A 21,101-nucleotide genomic window follows, 5' to 3' on the forward strand; every position below is an offset into this window, starting at 1 on the left:
TCTCTGTTTCCCATTGAATAACATGGTGTTGATGTCCTCAGCCCAGGAAGTGATGGAGGCCTCTTTCTCTCCTGTTATTATTGACAACACCAACATATACTATCCCCTAACCCCTACACCCTAACCCCTACACCCTAACCCCTAACCCCTACACCCTAACCCCTACACCCTAACCCCTACACCCTAACCCCTACACCCTAACCCCTACACCCTAACCCCTACACCCTAACCATGTAAATGATCTCTGTTTCCCATTGAATAACATGGTGTTGATGTCCTCAGCCCAGGAAGTGATGGAGGCCTCTTTCTCTCCTGTTGTTATTGACAACACCAACATATACTATCCCCTAACCCCTACACCCTAACCCCTACACCCTAACCCCTACACCCTAACCCCTACACCCTAACCCCTACACCCTAACCCCTACCCCCTAACCCCTACACCCTAACCATGTAAATGGTCTCTGTTTCCCATTGAATAACATGGTGTTGATGTCCTCAGCCCAGGAAGTGATGGAGGCCTCTTTCTCTCCTGTTATTATTGACAACACCAACATATACTACCCCCTAACCCCTAACCCCTACACCCTAACCCCTACACCCTAACCCCTACACCCTAACCCCTACACCCTAACCCCTACACCCTAACCCCTACACCCTAACCCCTACACCCTAACCCCTACACCCTACCCCCTAACCCCTACACCCTAACCCCTACCCCTACACCCTAACCCCTCCACCCTAACCCCTACACCCTAACCCCTACACCCTAACCCCTATCCCCTAACCCCTACACCCTAACCCCTACACCCTAACCCCTACACCCTAACCCCTACACCCTAACCCCTACACCCTAACCCCTACACCCTAACCATGTAAATGGTCTCTGTTTCCCATTGAATAACATGGTGTTGATGTCCTCAGCCCAGGAAGTGATGGAGGCCTCTTTCTCTCCTGTTGTTATTGACAACACCAACATATACTATCCCCTAACCCCTAACCCCTACACCCTAACCCCTACACCCTAACCCCTACACCCTAACCCCTACGCCCCTAACCCCTACACCCTAACCCCTACGCCCTAACCCCTACACCCTAACCCCTACACCCTAACCATGTAAATGGTCTCTGTTTCCCATTGAATAACATGGTGTTGATGTCCTCAGCCCAGGAAGTGATGGAGGCCTCTTTCTCTCCTGTTATTATTGACAACACCAACATATACTATCCCCTAACCCCTACACCCTAACCCCTACACCCTAACCCCTACACCCTAACCCCTACGCCCTAACCCCTACGCCCTAACCCCTACACCCTAACCCCTACACCCTAACCCCTACCCCCTAACCCCTACACCCTAACCCCTACACCCTAACCCCTACACCCCTACACCCTAACCCCTACACCCTAACCATGTAAATGGTCTCTGTTTCCCATTGAATAACATGGTGTTGATGTCCTCAGCCCAGGAAGTGATGGAGGCCTCTTTCTCTCCTGTTATTATTGACAACACCAACATATACTATCCCCTAACCCCTACACCCTAACCCCTACACCCTAACCCCTACACCCTAACCCCTACGCCCTAACCCCTACGCCCTAACCCCTACACCCTAACCCCTACCCCCTAACCCCTACACCCTAACCCCTACCCCCTAACCCCTACACCCTAACCCCTACCCCCTAACCCCTACACCCTAACCCCTACACCCTAGCCCCTACACCCTAACCCCTACACCCTAACCATGTAAATGGTCTCTGTTTCCCATTGAATAACATGGTGTTGATGTCCTCAGCCCAGGAAGTGATGGAGGCCTCTTTCTCTCCTGTTGTTATTGACAACACCAACATATACTATCCCCTAACCCCTACACCCTAACCCCTACACCCTAACCCCCCTAACCCCTACACCCTAACCCCTACACCCTAACCATGTAAATGGTCTCTGTTTCCCATTGAATAACATGGTGTTGATGTCCTCAGCCCAGGAAGTGATGGAGGCCTCTTTCTCTCCTGTTGTCATTGACAACACCAACATGCAGGGCTGGGAGATGAAACCCTACGTAACTATGGTCTGTCTCTTCTTTCTTTAATGTGAAAATACAAACTACCTTCCATTTTAATCAGAAATACATTTCAATAGTTATTCAAGTTTATGTTACCAAACACACCTACACACACACACACACACACACACACACACACACACACACACACACACACACACACACACACCTACACACACACACACACACACACACACACACACACACACACACATCTACACACACACACACACACACATCTACACACACACACACACACACACACACACACACACATCTACACACACACACACACATCTACACACACACACACACCTACACACACACACACATCTACACACACACACACATCTACACACACACACACACACACACACACATCTACACACACACACACACATCTACACACACACACACACACACACACCTACACACACACATCTACACACACACCCACATCTACACACACACACATCTACACACACACACACATCTACACACACACACACATCTACACACACACCCACATCTACACACACACACACACACACACACACACCTACACACACACACACACACATCTACACACACACACACACACACACATCTACACACACACACACACACACACCTACACACACACATCTACACACACACCCACATCTACACACACACACATCTACACACACACACACATCTACACACACACACACACATCTACACACACACCCACATCTACACACACACACACACACACACCTACACACACACACCCACATCTACACACCTACACACACACACACACCTACACACACATCTACACACACACACACACTCACACACATCTACACACACACACACACACATCTACACACACACACCCACATACACACACACCCACATCCACACACACACCCACATCCACACACACACACATCTACACACACACACACACACATCTACACACACACACACATCTACACACACACACACACACACACACACACACACACACACAGTGTAATGGTAGGATGTGCTGTATGTCCCTACAGGCTCTGAGGCACATCTACACACACACAGTCTAATGGTAGGATGTGTTGTATGTACCCACACAGTCTAATGGTAGGATGTGTTGTATGTTCCTACAGGCTCTGAGGCACAACTACAAGGTTTTGTTCCGGGAGCCTAGTACCTGGTGGAAGAACAAACCCAGGGAACTGGAGAGGTACCAATAAAGTTATTACCAAACACCTGGAGAGGTACCAATAAAGTTATTACCAAACACCTGGAGAGGTACCAATAAAGTTATTACCAAACACCTGGAGAGGTACCAATAAAGTTATTACAAAACACCTGGAGAGGTACCAATAAAGTTATTACAAAACACCTGGAGAGGTACCAATAAAGTTATTACCAAACACCTGGAGAGGTACCAATAAAGTTATTACCAAACACCTGGAGAGGTACCAATAAAGTTATTACCAAACACCTGGAGAGGTACCAATAAAGTTATTACCAAACACCTGGAGAGGTACCAATAAAGTTATTACCAAACACCTGGAGAGGTACCAATAAAGTTATTACCAAACACCTGGAGAGGTACCAATAAAGTTATTACCAAACACCTGGAGAGGTACCAATAAAGTTATTACCAAACACCTGGAGAGGTACCAATAAAGTTATTACCAAACACCTGGAGAGGTACCAATAAAGTTATTACCAAACACCTGGAGAGGTACCAATAAAGTTATTACCAAACACCTGGAGAGGTACCAATAAAGTTATTACCAAACACCTGGAGAGGTACCAATAAAGTTATTACCAAACACTTGGAGAGGTACCAATAAAGTTATTACCAAACACCTGGAGAGGTACCAATAAAGTTATTACCAAACACCTGGAGAGGTACCAATAAAGTTATTACCAAACACCTGGAGAGGTACCAATAAAGTTATTACCAAACACCTGGAGAGGTACCAATAAAGTTATTACCAAACACCTGGAGAGGTACCAATAAAGTTATTACCAAACACCTGGAGAGGTACCAATAAAGTTATTACCAAACACCTGGAGAGGTACCAATAAAGTTATTACCAAACACCTGGAGAGGTACCAATAAAGTTATTACCAAACACCTGGAGAGGTACCAATAAAGTTATTACCAAACACCTGGAGAGGTACCAATAAAGTTATTACAAAACACCTGGAGAGGTACCAATAAAGTTATTACCAAACACCTGGAGAGGTACCAATAAAGTTATTACCAAACACCTGGAGAGGTACCAATAAAGTTATTACCAAACACCTGGAGAGGTACCAATAAAGTTATTACAAAACACCTGGAGAGGTACCAATAAAGTTATTACCAAACACCTGGAGAGGTACCAATAAAGTTATTACCAAACACCTGGAGAGGTACCAATAAAGTTATTACGAAACACCTGGGGAGGTACCAATAAAGTTATTACAAAACACCTGGAGAGGTACCAATAAAGTTATTACAAAACACCTGGAGAGGTACCAATAAAGTTATTTGTTTATTTGGATCCCCATTAGCTTTAGTTCTCACTGTTTCTGAACAAGTGCATGCTGGGCATTATATCTTTGACCTGTCAGTTTCTGAACAGGTGCATGCTGGTCATCATATCTTTGACCTGTCAGTTTCTGAACAGGTGCATGCTGGGCATTATATCTTTGACCTGTCAGTTTCTGAACAGGTGCATGCTGGTCATCATATCTTTGACCTGTCAGTTTCTGAACAGGTGCATGCTGGTCATATATCTTTGACCTGTCACAGTTTCTGAACAGGTGCATGCTGGGCATTATATCTTTGACCTGTCACAGTTTCAGTTCATCATCAATCCAGAAGACTCTGAAAGTTCTCACAGTTAGTTTCTGAACAGATGCATGCTGGTCATCTGAATTCACTTCCTCATACACATCCCGAACAACATGACATCTCTATATTACCATATACTTTGAATTGATGTAAATGACCAATAAAGTTATTATGATAGGATTGACTTTGATTTAATCTAAACAAACCACTAATAAAGTTATTACAAATTCATCTGAATTGAAGTCGAAATGAAAAACGAAATGGATAACCCCTCCTCTTTCACCCCCCCCCCCTCTCCCCTCTTTCTCTCCCCTCCCCTCTTTCTCTCCCCTCCCCCTCCTCTCCCTCTCTTCCTCTCCCTCCTCTCTCTCCCCTCTTTCTCTCCCTCCTCTCTCCTCTCCCTCCTCTCTCCCCTCCTCGCTCTCTCCCCTCCTCTCTTTCTCTCCCTCCTCTCTCCCCTCTTTCTCTCCCCTCCCCCTTCTCTCCCCTCTTTCTCTCCCTCCTCTCTCCCCTCCCTCTCTTCCTCTCCCTCCTCTCTCCCCTCCTCGCTCTCTCCCCTCCTCTCTTTCTCTCTCCCCCCTCCTCTTTCTCTCTCCCCCCCCCCCTCTCTGTCTCTCTCTCTCCCCTCCTTTCTCTCTAAGACGTACTAGGCACAGTGTTAAAGCAGAGAAGATCCGTTGGATGTTGGAAAATTATGATCGTCACGTGACCATTCACTCCATCATGGGAAGCTCTCACCCGAAACTACCCCCCCATTACGACCCAACACGACCCCCTCATCACGACGCCAAACTACCCCCCCAACAGGACCCAACACGACCCCCTCAACACGACGCCAAACTACCCCCCCAACAGGACCCAACACGACCCCCCCATCACGACGCCAAACTACCCCCCCAACAGGACCCAAGCCCACCCCATCAGGAGGCCAAACTACCCCCCCAACAGGACCCAAGCCCACCCCATCAGGAGGCCAAACTACCCTCCCAACAGGACCCAAGCCCACCCCATCAGGAGGCCAAACTACCCCCCCAACAGGACCCAAGCCCACCCCATCAGGAGGCCAAACTACCCCCCCAACAGGACCCAAGCCAACCCCATCAGGAGGCCAAACTACCCTCCCAACAGGACCCAAGCCCACCCCATCAGGAGGCCAAACTACCCCCCCAACAGGACCCAAGCCCACCCCATCAGGAGGCCAAACTACCCCCCCAACAGGACCCAAGCCCACCCCATCAGGAGGCCAAACTACCCCCCCAACAGGACCCAAGCCCACCCCATCAGGAGGCTAGCCCGTCACAGTAAGATTCCTCACCAGGAGACTAGGGATAGGGCCAGGGTTAGGATTAGAGCCAGGGTTAGGGATAGGGCCAGGGATAGGGCCAGGGCCTAGGGTAGGGACAGGGTTAGGGCCTAGGGTAGGGTTAGGGCCTAGGGTTAAGTTCAGGGTTAGGGCCAGGGGTTAGGATTAGAGCCAGGGTTAGGGATAGGGCCAGGGCCTAGGGTAGGGCCAGAGTTATGGCCAGGGTTAGGGCTAGGGTTAGGGGTCAGGGTTAGGGGTCAGGGTTAGTGGTCAGGGTTAGGGTTAGAGGTTAGGGATAGGGCCAGGGTTAGGGCCTAGGGTTAGGGCCAGGGTTAGGGCCTAGGGTTAGGGCCAGGGTTAAGGCCTAGGGTTAGGGCCTAGGGATAGGGCCAGGGATAGGGCCAGGGTTAGGGCCTAGGGTTAGGGCCAGGGATAGGGCCAGGGTTAGGGCCTAGGGTTAGGGCCTAGGGTTAGGGCCAGGGTTAGGGCCTAGGGTTAGGGCCAGGGTTAGGGCCAGGGATAGGGCCAGGGTTAGGGCCAGGGTTAGGGCCTAGGGTTAGGGCCAGGGTTAGGGCCTAGGGTTAGGGCCAGGGTTAGGGCCAGGGATAGGGCCAAGGCTAAGGTTAGTTTCAGGCTGCATCTCAATAGTTGCCTCGTCTTTTCTCTTGAATTGAAGTCACAATGAAAAGATGATCTCTCTCTCTGTCTCTCTCTCTGTCTCTCTGTCTCTCTCTCTCTCTCTCTCTCTCTCTGTCTCTCTGTCTCTCTGTCTCTCTCTCTCTGTCTCTCTGTCTCTCTGTCTCTCTGTCTCTCTGTCTCTCTCTCTCTCTCTCTCTGTCTCTCTGTCTCTCTCTCTCTCTGTCTCTCTGTCTCTCTGTCTCTCTGTCTCTCTCTCTCTCTCTCTGTCTCTCTGTCTCTCTCTCTCTCTCTGTCTCTCTCTGTCTCTCTCTGTCTCTCTCTCTCTCTGTCTCTCTCTGTCTCTCTCTCTCTCTCTCTCTGTCTCTGTCTCTCTCTCTCTGTCTCTCTCTGTCTCTCTCTCTCTCTCTCTCTCTCTCTCTCTCTCTCTCTCTCTCTGTCTCTCTCTATTTCTGTCTCTCTGTCTCTCTGTCTCTCTCTCTGTCTCTCTTTCTCCTGATAGGCCCAAGTCCTCAGACGAGGCCCGCCGCGACCTGGTAGGAGAGCAGCGATTGGTCCAGGGCTCTGAGAGGTCCTGCCCCCAGCTCTCCTCCTCGCTTCCCGACGTGTCGTCGGCCGGCCGCTCCGGGAGAGCCAGAACCCCGGGTCACAGCTCTGCCCACGGGTCCACAGAGTCCCTCTCCCTCAGTGGAAAGGCCTCGGAAAAATGTGCGATTCTGGACCATTCTAAAATTCTGGATGAGGAGGATATTCTTGATTTAGGAGCGGTGGCCTCTGAACCGGAAGCTCCGTGGCAACCGGACAACGAGGGGAACAGGGGGGAGGAAGAGAAAGAGACAGGAATTCCCTACTGTCTGGTGGAGTCTGTGTTTAGTGCAGATCTCCATGGTGACGACGAGAGGCCCGTGGCTTTCTCCGAGTCGATTGGTCAGAGGGTGAGGAAAGAGAGGAGGAGTAGAACTAGGAAGACGGACTCTGATAGGCTGGAGCCTGCTGTCATAGTGAAGGACGCTAGCCAATCAGTGAGCGAGGGGGATGGAGAGAGAGAGGATGGAGGAGGGAAGTTGGTGGGAGAAATGGGTGATGGGGGAGAGCAGGTGTGGGATGGGGGAGAGAGGGTGAGGGATGGGGGAGAGAGGGTGAGGGATGGGGGAGAGAGGGTGAGGGATGGGGGAGAGAGGATGAGGCCTGAGTTGTTGGAGTTTGTTGGAGACTGGCCTTCAGAGGAGGTACTGGAGCAAAGAAGAGGAGGAGGAGGAAGGAATGGGAGGCGCCCTGGGAGGGAGGAAGAGGGAGGTGGTGAGGGGGAGGAGGCAGATCCCAGAGGCAGCCAATCAGAAGGGCATCCTGGTCGCGGGCCTCATGTCACAGAGTTCCAGAAGCTTCTAGAGCTCTTACAGACAGGTGTTGACTCCTTCCCCCTGCCCACCTGCCCCTCCCCCGTCCCCTCCCTTAGCTCAGACCGTTCACTTGGAGAAGGAGGAGAGAGGGGTGTGGCAGGAGGGAGGAGAGGGGAGGCTGATAAAGACCGAGTCCTGAGTCGGGAGGAATTACCTGACTGTGTGTCGGCTAACCCTAACTCAACCCAGGTGGTTGGATCCAACACCGTGGAGCAGAGGGAGGGAGAGACCATTCAGGCCGCCGGAGAGGGGGGGACTCAGGGTTTAGTTGAGAAAGACTTGTTGGAGGTAGAAGGAAGCTATCTTGGTGAGGTCAGTCAGTGTACTGACACTAGTGAGACCAGGATGGAAAGTGAAGACGGCCATCTTGGTGGGGGAAGTCATTGTACTGATAGTGACAGCCATATTGGTGAGGGCAGTGTGGAAGCTGGTGAATGTAGCCATGTTGGTGAGGTCAGTCAGTGCACTGACGCTAGTGAGACCAGGGTGGAAGGTGAAGTCGGCCATCTTGGTGGGGGCAGTGAGGAGCGGAGGCAGAGTCGCAGGGCTGAGGAACAGTGCAAGCTGGCGCTCACCTTCACAAACGACACCCCTCCCTCCCCCAAACCACAGATAGACCCTGACTCTGACCTCGACCCTGACCTCGACCCTAACTCTGACCTTGCCCCTAATCTCCACTCTGACCTCGACCCTAATCTCCACTCTGACCTCGACCCTAATCTCCACTCTGACCTCGACCCTAATCTCCACTCTGACCTCGACCCTAATCTCCACTCTGACCTCGACCCTAATCTCCACTCTGACCTCGACCCTAATCTCCACTCTGACCTCGACCCTAATCTCCACTCTGACCTCGACCCTAATCTCCACTCTGACCTCGACCCTAATCTCCACTCTGACCTCGACCCTAATCTCCACTCTGACCTCGACCCTAATCTCCACTCTGACCTCGACCATAATCTCCACTCTGACCTCGACCCTAATCTCCACTCTGACCTCGACCCTAATCTCCACTCTGACCTCGACCCTAATCTCCACTCTGACCTCGACCCTAACCTCAACCCTAATCTCCACTCTGACCTTAACCCTAACCTCGACCCTGACCTTAACCCTAACCTCAACCCTAATCTCGACTCTGACCTTAACCCTAACCTTAACCTCAAGCCTGACCTCAACCCTAATCTCGACTCTGACTTTAACCCTAACCTCAATCCTGACCTCAACCCTAACCTCAACCCTGACCTTAACCCTAACTTCAATCCTAATCTCGACTCTGACCTTAACCCTAACCTCAACCCTAATCTCGACTCTGACCTTAACCCTAACTTCAACCCTAATCTCGACTCTGACCTTAACCCTAACCTCGACCCTGACCTTAACCCTAACCTCAACCCTAATCTCGACTCTGACCTTAACCCTAACCTCAACCCTGACCTTAACCCTAACCTCAACCCTAATCTCGACTCTGACCTTAACCCTAACCTCAAGCCTGACCTCAACCCTAACCTTAACCCTGACCTTAACCCTAACCTCAACCCTAATCTCGACTCTGACCTTAACCCTAACCTCAACCCTAATCTCGACTCTGACCTTAACCCTAACCTCAAGCCTGACCTCAACCCTGACCTTAACCCTAACCTCAACCCTAATCTCGACTCTGACCTTAACCCTAACCTCAACCCTAATCTCGACTCTGACCTTAACCCTAACCTCGATCTCAACCCTAACCTCAGCCCTAACTTCAAACCTAACCTCCAACCTGACCTCTACCCTAATCTCAACCCTGACCTTAACCCTAACCCCCACCGCCCCTCCCCTCCTCCGTCATTGGCCGACACAGATCGCTCCTCCCAGACCGACCCGCAAGACTTCGCCTTCCTCTGGCGTCTCGACCACAATCAGCGCGACAACCCAACCGAGGCCGCGGGATACCACTTTCCCCCTAACAACACCCTCGCCATTCTCCACGGCAACCCTTCCCGTTTCCTCCCAGAGGTATCGGCGGCGGTCTCGGCAGGCGTCGCGGTTCACCCCTCCGGCCAGCGCGTGGTGCCGTACCGTGTGACGCACGAGAAGGGGAGCCAGGTGGAGGAGAGGGAGCTGGAGGAGGGCCGGACCAGACAGCAGAACCTCGTCATTCTCAGACGCCATTTTAAACTGGTGAACAGACACACTCTGGAGGACCTCTATGACACGTGTCAGCAGGTCGGGATGTTTGTTGTTTATTATTATTGTTGTTGTTGTTATTATTATTGTTATTGTTGTTTATTGTGTGGTGTTGTTTATTGTTTGTTGTTGTTTTATGTGTGTTGTTGTTGGTGTTGTTATTGTTGTTAATTGTGTGTTGTTGTTGTTGTTTATTGTGTGTTGTTTATTGTGTGTTGTTGTTGGTGTTGTTATTGTTGTTTATTGTGTGTTGTTTATTGTGTGTTGTTTATTGTGTGTTGTTGTTGGTGTTGTTATTGTTGTTAATTGTGTGTTGTTGTTGTTGTTTATTGTGTGTTGTTTATTGTGTGTTGTTGTTGGTGTTGTTATTGTTGTTTATTGTGTGTTGTTGTTTATTGTGTGTTGTTGTTTATTGTGTGTTGTTGTTTATTGTGTGTTGTTGTTTATTGTGTGTTGTTGTTTATTGTGTGTTGTTGGTGGTTTTATTGTGTGTTATTATTATTGCTTATTGTGTGTTGTTGTATTGGCTGAGGCTCTATCTGTGTAAAGGAAGTAAACCTTGTCTGAGCCAGAACAGCCTATTGGCTCCTGCCCTATTTCCTCTTGCCCTATTGGCTCTTGCCCTATTTCCTCTTGCCCTATTGGCTCCTGCCCTATTTCCTCTTGCCCTATTGGCTCCTGCCCTATTTCCTCTTGCCCTATTGGCTCTTGCCCTATTTCCTGTTTCTGTAGTGGGACAGCTTGATGTACAGGACAACCCCTGGACAGGACACTAGTCTATCTCCTGTTTCTGATGTACAGTACACCCCTGGACAGGACACTAGTCTATCTCCTGTTTCTGATGTACAGTACACCCCTGGACAGGACACTAGTCTGTCTCCTGTTTCTGATGTACCAGGACACCCCTGGACAGGACACTAGTCTGTCTCCTGTTTCTGATGTACCAGGACACCCCTGGACAGGACACTAGTCTATCTCCTGTTTCTGTAGTGAGACAGCTTGATGTACCAGGACACCCCCTGGATAGGACACTAGTCTATCTCCTGTTACTGTAGTGAGACAGCTTGATGTACCAGGACACCCCCTGGATAGGACACTAGTCTATCTCCTGTTTCTGTAGTGAGACAGCTTGATGTACAGTACACCCCTAGACAGGACACTAGTCTATCTCCTGTTTCTGATGTACCAGGACACCCCTGGACAGGACACTAGTCTGTCTCCTGTTTCTGATGTACCAGGACACCCCTGGACAGGACACTAGTCTATCTCCTGTTTCTGTAGTGAGACAGCTTGATGTACCAGGACACCCCCTGGATAGGACACTAGTCTATCTCCTGTTACTGTAGTGAGACAGCTTGATGTACCAGGACACCCCCTGGATAGGACACTAGTCTATCTCCTGTTTCTGTAGTGAGACAGCTTGATGTACAGGACACCCCCTGGATAGGACACTAGTCTATCTCCTGTTTCTGTAGTGAGACAGCTTGATGTACAGTACACCCCTAGACAGGACACTAGTCTATCTCCTGTTTCTGATGTACAGTACACCCCTGGACAGGACACTAGTCTATCTATGTCTGAGTCCCAAATGAAAACCTATCCCCTATATAACGAGGCCGTAGGGCCCTTTCCCCTATATAGCGAGGCCGTAGGGCCCTTTCCCCTATATAGCGAGGCCGTAGGGCTCTTTCCCCTATATAGTGAGGCCGTAGGGCCCTTTCCCCTATATAACGAGGCAGTAGGGCCCCGTCCCCTATATAGCGAGGACGTAGGGCCCCGTCCCCTATATAGCGAGGCCGTAGGGCCCCGTCCCCTATATAACGAGGCCGTAGGGCCCCGTCCCCTATATAGCGAGGCCGTAGGGCCCCGTCCCCTATATAGCGAGGCCGTAGGGCCCCGTCCCCTATATAGCGAGGCCGTAGGGCCCCGTCCCCTATATAGCGAGGCCGTAGGGCCCCGTCCCCTAAATAGGGAGGCCGTAGGGCCCCGTCCCCTATATAGGGAGGCCGTAGGGCCCCGTCCCCTATATAGGGAGGCCGTAGGGCCCCGTCCCCTATATAGGGAGGCAGTAGGGCCCCGTCCCCTATATAGGGAGGCAGTAGGGCCCCGTCCCCTATATAGGGAGGCAGTAGGGCCCCGTCCCCTATATAGGGAGGCAGTAGGGCCCCGTCCCCTATATAGGGAGGCCGTAGGGCCCCGTCCCCTATATAGCGAGGCCATCCTAAATTAATTTTAAATGTGCCATTGGTTCCTCTCTCCCTCAGGATCTGGAGTGGACCAGTAATCTGTTTTTAGACTCTGGGGAGAGACTCTCCCTATATAGGGAGGCCGTAGGGCCCCGTCCCCTATATAGGGAAGCAGTAGGGCCCCGTCCCCTATATAGGGAAGCAGTAGGGCCCCGTCCCCTATATAGGGAGGCAGTAGGGCCCCGTCCCTTATATAGGGAGGCAGTAGGGCCCCGTCCCCTATATAGCGAGGCAGTAGGGCCCTTTCCCCTATATAGCGAGGCCGTAGGGCCCTGTCCCCTATATAGCGAGGCCGTAGGGCCCTTTCCCCTATATAGCGAGGCCGTAGGGCCCTTTCCCCTATATAGCGAGGCAGTAGGGCCCGTCCCCTATATAGTGAGGCAGTAGGGCCGCGTCCCCTATATAGGGAGGCCGTAGGGCCCCGTCCCCTATATAGCGAGGCCGTAGGGCCCCGTCCCCTATATAGCGAGGCCATCCTAAATTAATTTTAAATGTGCCATTGGTTCCTCTCTCCCTCAGGATCTGGAGTGGACCAGTAATCTGTTGCTAGACTCTGGGGAGAGACTCTTCCTAGAGGAAGAGGAGGATGAAGAAGAGGGTGATGAAGATCTGGACATGGCCGTAGGTGTGTCCCTGGAGGAGAGGACGGAGGGGCGGGTTACGCCCCCAGGAGAGCAGGCTTCGGCCTCCAGCTTTTCTGATAGCGAGGCGGTTGTTGTATTGGGAAGAGGGGAGGAGGAAGAGGAGACGTGGAGGACAGGAGGGGGCGTGGACGAAGGGGTAGGTGGGGTTAGTGGACTGAACCATCCGGTGTCTGGGGGTGGGGGCGGCTCAGAGGAACAAAACACCCCCTTGGGAGAGTCCACTCGTCTGGAGCACAGACCACCTGGAAGAGATGTAGCGGAGCAGGAAGTGGTTCGGGACTCGGAGAGCGGAGCTGGCGCAGAGCAGTGGGAGAAATGGGAGAGGGAGGAGGGAGACGATGAGCTGTATTGCGTAGACGAGGTGACCCAGTCGCTCCTAGCCAAGCTGGAGGAGATGGAGAGGAGAGAGGAGGAGGAGGAGAGGAAAGGGAGGAAGGAGAAGGAGAAGAGGAGGGACAGACTCGTGGACATCCAGAGTGTTGAACTGAAGCTGCCTACAGAACTGGCATTGCAGCTGGTTGAGCTGTTTGGCCCTGTTGGTGTCCTACCAGGTAACACACACACACACACACACACCACTGACCCAGGTAACACACACACACACACACACCACTGACCCAGGTAACACACACACACCCCAGACACACTCCCTCAGCTCTCCTGTGCTTGGTTGCCAGGTGTGTGTTCTCCTGATGACTACTCTGTGAGGATGGACCTCAACATGGCCAGACTGCTGCACCAGAAATGGAAGGACACTGTCCAGGTGTGTTACCTGGGTCAGGTGGGGTGTGTGTTACCTGGGTCAGGTGGGGGGTGTGTTACTTGGGTCAGGTGGGGTGTGTGTGTTACTTGGGTCAGGTGGGGTGTGTGTGTTACCTGGGTCAGGTGGGGTGTGTGTGTTACCTGGGTCGGTGGGGTGTGTGTTACCTGGGTCGATGGTGTGTGTGTTACCTGGGTCGGTGGGGTGTGTGTGTGTTACCTGGGTCAGTGGGGTGTGTGTGTGTGTGTTACCTGGGTCAGTGGGGTGTGTGTGTGTGTGTTACCTGGGTCGGTGGTGTGTGTGTGTTACCTGGGTCGGTGGGGTGTGTGTGTTACCTGGGTCGGTGGGGTGTGTGTGTTACCTGGGTCAGGTGGGGTGTGTGTTACCTGGTTCAGGTGGGTGTGTGTGTGTGTTACCTGGGTCAGGTGGGGTGTGTGTGTGTTACCCGGGTCAGGTGGGGTGTGTGTGTGTTACCTGGGTCGGTGGGGTGTGTGTGTTACCTGGGTCGGTGGGGTGTGTGTGTTACCTGCGTCAGTGGGGGGGGGGGGGTGTTACCTGGGTCAGTGGTGTGTGTGTGTGTGTGTGTTACCTGGGTCGGTGGGGTGTGTGTTACCTGGGTCGGTGGGGTGTGTGTGTTACCTGGGTCAGTGAGGTGTGTGTGTTACCTGGGTCGGTGGGGTGTGTGTGTGTGTGTGTTACCTGGGTCGGTGGGGTGTGTGTTACCTGGGTCAGTGAGGTGTGTGTGTTACCTGGGTCGGTGGGGTGTGTGTGTGTGTGTGTGTTACCTGGGTCAGTGGGGTGTGTGTTACCTGGGTCGGTGGGGTGTGTGTGTGTGTGTGTGTTACCTGGGTCAGTAGTGTGTGTGTGTGTGTGTGTGTGTTACCTGGGTCGGTGGGGTGTGTGTGTGTTACCTGGGTCGGTGGGGTGTGTGTGTGTGTGTGTGTTACCTGGGTCGGTGGGGTGTGTGTTACCTGGGTCGGTGGGGTGTGTGTTACCTGGGTCGGTGGGGTGTGTGTGTGTGTGTGTGTGTGTTACCTGGGTCGGTGGGGTGTGTGTGTGTGTGTGTGTGTTACCTGGGTCGGTGGGGTGTGTGTGTGTGTGTGTTACCTGGGTCGGTGGGGTGTGTGTGTGTGTGTTACCTGGGTCGGTGGGGTGTGTGTTACCTGGGTCGGTGGGGTGTGTGTGTGTGTGTGTTACCTGGGTCGGTGGGGTGTGTGTGTGTGTGTGTGTGTTACCTGGGTCGGTGGGGTGTGTGTTACCTGGGTCGGTGGGGTGTGTGTGTGTGTGTGTGTGTTACCTGGGTCGGTGGGGTGTGTGTGTGTGTGTGTGTGTTACCTGGGTCGGTGGGGTGTGTGTTACCTGGGTCAGTGAGGTGTGTGTGTTACCTGGGTCGGTGGGGTGTGTGTGTGTGTGTGTTACCTGGGTCAGTGGTGTGTGTGTGTGTAACCTGGGTCAGTGGTGTGTGTTTTAAGTCTGCGGTTGTCTTTCTAGGAGAAGCAGAGACAAGCAGCACTCTCCTACCATCTACTACAAGAGAGTGAGTACACACACACACACACACACACACCACTGAACCATGGAACACACACACACACACACACACACCACTGACCCATGTAATACACACACACACACACACACACACCACTGACCCATGGAACACACACACACACACACCACTGACCCATGGAACACACACACACACACACCACTGACCCATGGAACACACACACACACACACACCATTGACCCATGGAACACACACACACACACACACACCACTGACCCATGTAATACACACACACACACACACACACCACTGACCCATGGAACACACACACACACACACCACTGACCCATGGAACACACACACCTCACTGACCCAGGTAACACACACACACATGAAATCATTGTTGTTAATTTGTTGAATAGTTATGTGTTTTACTGTAATATAATATAGATTTACTGATACATCATCCGTGTAGAATTGATATATGTTTGTTTTAAAGTCCTAAAAACTACAAAACTACGAGTAAACTAAAACTCCATTACCCATGTTTTCCTGTTCTATCCTGCTCTACTTCCTGGTTTTACCAGGCTCTGTCCACTGGGGCGAATCACAGACGGCCAAAACCGGGCTCAGGGACGGGTCACGCCCAGCTCACTTCCTGATTGGTCCAGACGGCTTTGCGTCTCCGAGCGGCCAATCGGAGGCTCGGGATGAGTTGCCAATCCTGGACCACTGGAGTGTGTCCCGCCCTCATGTCTCTCTCAGGGACATCATGACTGAAGAACGGGCTCTACAGGAGAACATGGAGAGGGTAACACACACACACACACACACACACACACACACACACTGGCATCACCCTTTCACCTTCTGATTTGACCTGTCTCTCTCCTCCTCCTCAGTCTGGTCCAGGTGGTGTTAACAGGAGAGATGGAGACTCAGCTCTTTGACCTGTCTGTCTCTCTCTCTCCTCCTCAGTCTGGTCCAGGTGGTGTTAACAGGAGAGATGGAGACTCATCTCTTTGACCTGTCTGTCTCTCTCTCTCCTCCTCAGTCTGGTCCAGGTGGTGTTAACAGGAGAGATGGAGACTCAGCTCTTTGACCTGTCTGTCTCTCTCTCCTCCTCAGTCTGGTCCAGGTGGTGTTAACAGGAGAGATGGAGACTCAGCTCTTTGACCTGTCTGTCTCTCTCTCCTCCTCAGTCTGGTCCAGGTGGTGTTAACAGGAGAGATGGAGACTCAGCTCTTTGACCTGTCTCTCTCTCTCCTCCTCAGTCTGGTCCAGGTGGTGTTAACAGGAGAGATGGAGACTCAGCTCTTTGACCTGTCTCTCTCCTCCTCCTCAGTCTGGTCCAGGTGGTGTTAACAGGAGAGATGGAGACTCAGCTCTTTGACCTGTCTGTCTCTCTCTCCTCCTCAGTCTGGTCCAGGTGGTGTTAACAGGAGAGATGGAGACTCAGCTCTTTGACCTGTCTCTCTCTCCTCCTCAGTCTGGTCCAGGTGGTGTTAACAGGAGAGATGGAGACTCAGCTCTTTGACCTGTCTCTCTCTCCTCCTCAGTCTGGTCCAGGTGGTGTTATCAGGAGAGATGGAGACTCAGCTCTTTGACCTGTCTGTCTCTCTCCTCCTCAGTCTGGTCCAGGTGGTGTTAACAGGAGAGATGGAGACTCAGCTCTTTGACCTGTCTGTCTCTCTCTCCTCCTCAGTCTGGTCCAGGTGGTGTTAACAGGAGAGATGGAGACTCAGCTCTTTGACCTGTCTCTCTCTCTCCTCCTCAGTCTGGTCCAGGTGGTGTTAACAGGAGAGATGGAGACTCAGCTCTTTGACCTGTCTGTCTCTCTCTCCTCCTCAGTCTGGTCCAGGTGGTGTTAACAGGAGAGATGGAGACTCATCTCTTTAACCTGTCTCTCTCTCTCCTCCTCAGTCTGGTCCAGGTGGTGTTAACAGGAGAGATGGAGACTCAGCTCTTTGACCTGTCTGTCTCTCTCTCCTCCTCAGTCTGGTCCAGGTGGTGTTAACAGGAGAGATGGAGACTCAGCTCTTTGACCTGTCTGTCTCTCTCTCCTCCTCAGTCTGGTCCAGGTGGTGTTAACAGGAGAGATGGAGACTCATCTCTTTAACCTGTCTCTCTCTCTCCTCCTCAGTCTGGTCCAGGTGGTGTTAACAGGAGAGATGGAGACTCATCTCTTTGACCTGTCTGTCGCTCTCTCCTCCTCAGTCTGGTCCAGGTGGTGTTAACAGGAGAGATGGAGACTCATCTCTTTAACCTGTCTCTCTCTCTCCTCCTCAGTCTGGTCCAGGTGGTGTTAACAGGAGAGATGGAGACTCAGCTCTTTGACCTGTCTCTCTCTCCTCCTCAGTCTGGTCCAGGTGGTGTTAACAGGAGAGATGGAGACTCAGCTCTTTGACCTGTCTCTCTCTCCTCCTCAGTCTGGTCCAGGTGGTGTTAACAGGAGAGATGGAGACTCAGCTCTTTGACCTGTCTGTCTCTCTCTCTCCTCAGTCTGGTCCAGGTGGTGTTAACAGGAGAGATGGAGACTCAGCTCTTTGACCTGTCTGTCTCTCTCTCTCCTCCTCAGTCTGGTCCAGGTGGTGTTAACAGGAGAGATGGAGACTCAGCTCTTTGACCTGTCTGTCTGTCTCTCTCTCCTCCTCAGTCTGGTCCAGGTGGTGTTAACAGGAGAGATGGAGACTCAGCTCTTTGACCTGTCTGTCTCTCTCTCCTCCTCAGTCTGGTCCAGGTGGTGTTAACAGGAGAGATGGAGACTCATCTCTTTGACCTGTCTCTCTCTCTCCTCCTCCTCAGTCTGGTCCAGGTGGTGTTAACAGGAGAGATGGAGACTCAGCTCTTTGACCTGTCTGTCTCTCTCTCTCCTCCTCAGTCTGGTCCAGGTGGTGTTAACAGGAGAGATGGAGACTCAGCTCTTTGACCTGTCTGTCTCTCTCTCCTCCTCAGTCTGGTCCAGGTGGTGTTAACAGGAGAGATGGAGACTCATCTCTTTGACCTGTCTGTCTCTCTCTCCTCCTCAGTCTGGTCCAGGTGGTGTTAACAGGAGAGATGGAGACTCATCTCTTTGACCTGTCTGTCTCTCTCCTCCTCAGTCTGGTCCAGGTGGTGTTAACAGGAGAGATGGAGACTCAGCTCTTTGACCTGTCTGTCTCTCTCTCCTCCTCAGTCTGGTCCAGGTGGTGTTAACAGGAGAGATGGAGACTCATCTCTTTGACCTGTCTCTCTCTCTCCTCCTCCTCAGTCTGGTCCAGGTGGTGTTAACAGGAGAGATGGAGACTCAGCTCTTTGACCTGTCTCTCTCTCCTCCTCAGTCTGGTCCAGGTGGTGTTAACAGGAGAGATGGAGACTCAGCTCTTTGACCTGTCTGTCTCTCTCTCTCCTCCTCAGTCTGGTCCAGGTGGTGTTAACAGGAGAGATGGAGACTCAGCTCTTTGACCTGTCTGTCTGTCTCTCTCTCCTCCTCAGTCTGGTCCAGGTGGTGTTAACAGGAGAGATGGAGACTCAGCTCTTTGACCTTTCTGTCTCTCTCTCCTCCTCAGTCTGGTCCAGGTGGTGTTAACAGGAGAGATGGAGACTCATCTCTTTAACCTGTCTCTCTCTCTCCTCCTCAGTCTGGTCCAGGTGGTGTTAACAGGAGAGATGGAGACTCAGCTCTTTGACCTTTCTGTCTCTCTCTCCTCCTCAGTCTGGTCCAGGTGGTGTTAACAGGAGAGATGGAGACTCAGCTCTTTGACCTGTCTGTCTCTCTCTCTCCTCCTCAGTCTGGTCCAGGTGGTGTTAACAGGAGAGATGGAGACTCAGCTCTTTGACCTGTCTCTCTCTCCTCCTCCTCAGTCTGGTCCAGGTGGTGTTAACAGGAGAGATGGAGACTCAGCTCTTTGACCTGTCTGTCTCTCCTCCTCCTCAGTCTGGTCCAGGTGGTGTTATCAGGAGAGATGGAGACTCATCTCTTTGACCTGTCTGTCTCTCTCTCTCCTCCTCAGTCTGGTCCAGGTGGTGTTAACAGGAGAGATGGAGACTCAGCTCTTTGACCTGTCTGTCTCTCTCCTCCTCAGTCTGGTCCAGGTGGTGTTAACAGGAGAGATGGAGACTCATCTCTTTGACCTGTCTCTCTCTCTCCTCCTCAGTCTGGTCCAGGTGGTGTTAACAGGAGAGATGGAGACTCAGCTCTTTGACCTGTCTCTCTCCTCCTCCTCAGTCTGGTCCAGGTGGTGTTAACAGGAGAGATGGAGACTCAGCTCTTTGACCTGTCTGTCTCTCTCTCTCCTCCTCAGTCTGGTCCAGGTGGTGTTAACAGGAGAGATGGAGACTCAGCTCTTTGACCTGTCTGTCTCTCTCTCCTCCTCAGTCTGGTCCAGGTGGTGTTAACAGGAGAGATGGAGACTCAGCTCTTTGACCTGTCTGTCTCTCTCTCTCCTCCTCAGTCTGGTCCAGGTGGTGTTAACAGGAGAGATGGAGACTCAGCTCTTTGACCTGTCTCTCTCTCTCATTCTCAGTCTGGTCCAGGTGGTGTTAACAGGAGAGATGGAGACTCATCTCTTTGACCTGTCTGTCTCTCTCTCCTCCTCAGTCTGGTCCAGGTGGTGTTAACAGGAGAGATGGAGACTCAGCTCTTTGACCTGTCTCTCTCTCCTCCTCAGTCTGGTCCAGGTGGTGTTAACAGGAGAGATGGAGACTCAGCTCTTTGACCTGTCTCTCTCTCTCCTCCTCAGTCTGGTCCAGGTGGTGTTAACAGGAGAGATGGAGACTCAGCTCTTTGACCTGTCTGTCTCTCTCTCCTCCTCAGTCTGGTCCAGGTGGTGTTAACAGGAGAGATGGAGACTCAGCTCTTTGACCTGTCTGTCTCTCTCTCCTCCTCAGTCTGGTCCAGGTGGTGTTAACAGGAGAGATGGAGACTCAGCTCTTTGACCTGTCTGTCTCTCTCTCTCCTCCTCAGTCTGGTCCAGGTGGTGTTAACAGGAGAGATGGAGCTGCCATGATGAAGGAGACTCAGCTCTTTGACCTGTCTGTCTCTCTCCTCCTCCTCAGTCTGGTCCAGGTGGTGTTAACAGGAGAGATGGAGACTCATCTCTTTGACCTGTCTGTCTCTCTCTCCTCCTCAGTCTGGTCCAGGTGGTGTTAACAGGAGAGATGGAGACTCAGCTCTTTGACCTGTCTGTCTGTCTCTCTCCTCCTCCTCCTCCTCCTCCTCCTCCTCCTCCTCCTCCTCCTCAGTCTGGTCCAGGTGGTGTTAACAGGAGAGATGGAGCTGCCATGATGAAGGAGACTCAGCTCTTTGACCTGTTCCCCAGCATAGACAGACACTTCCTACAGGACATCTTCAGAGACCACAAGTTAATACACACACACACACACACACAAACACACACACACACACACACACACACACACACACACACACACACACACACCACATAAACACACACACACACACACACACACACACCACATAAACACACACACACCACATAAAAACACACACACACACACACCACATAAACACACACACACAGTTACAGTCC

The 21,101-nt window shown here is 51.9% G+C and overlaps 1 protein-coding gene across 8 annotated transcripts in view; it reads left to right on the forward strand.

Annotated features, from left to right (window-relative positions):
* Positions 1 to 21,101, forward strand: part of n4bp2 (NEDD4 binding protein 2) — a 69,194-nt gene that overhangs the window by 14,418 nt on the left and 33,675 nt on the right. For 3 of the 8 annotated variants that reach the window (XR_016483998.1, XM_090188361.1, XM_090188363.1), the window contains exons 4-12: positions 1,984 to 2,072; positions 3,215 to 3,291; positions 5,547 to 6,206; positions 7,347 to 10,449; positions 13,176 to 13,851; positions 13,978 to 14,063; positions 15,552 to 15,597; positions 16,158 to 16,381; positions 20,794 to 20,912. Coding sequence is in view for 3 of the 8 variants with exons in the window: in XM_090188361.1 (XP_090044487.1) it covers positions 1,984 to 2,072; positions 3,215 to 3,291; positions 5,547 to 6,206; positions 7,347 to 10,449; positions 13,176 to 13,851; positions 13,978 to 14,063; positions 15,552 to 15,597; positions 16,158 to 16,381; positions 20,794 to 20,912 (5,080 nt within the window). In the remaining 5 variants the exon portion in view is untranslated. Of the gene's footprint in view, positions 1 to 1,983; positions 2,073 to 3,214; positions 3,292 to 5,546; positions 6,207 to 7,346; positions 10,450 to 13,175; positions 13,852 to 13,977; positions 14,064 to 15,551; positions 15,598 to 16,157; positions 16,382 to 20,515; positions 20,764 to 20,793; positions 20,913 to 21,101 lie in introns of those variants that run through there. The other 5 variants (XM_090188362.1, XR_016484000.1, XR_016483999.1 and 2 more) reach the window with 5 other exon arrangements.

Source organism: Oncorhynchus mykiss, chromosome 10 (genome assembly GCF_057628025.1).
Source record: "Oncorhynchus mykiss isolate SJ-2025 chromosome 10, ASM5762802v1, whole genome shotgun sequence".
NCBI classification, from domain to species: domain Eukaryota; kingdom Metazoa; phylum Chordata; class Actinopteri; order Salmoniformes; family Salmonidae; genus Oncorhynchus; species Oncorhynchus mykiss.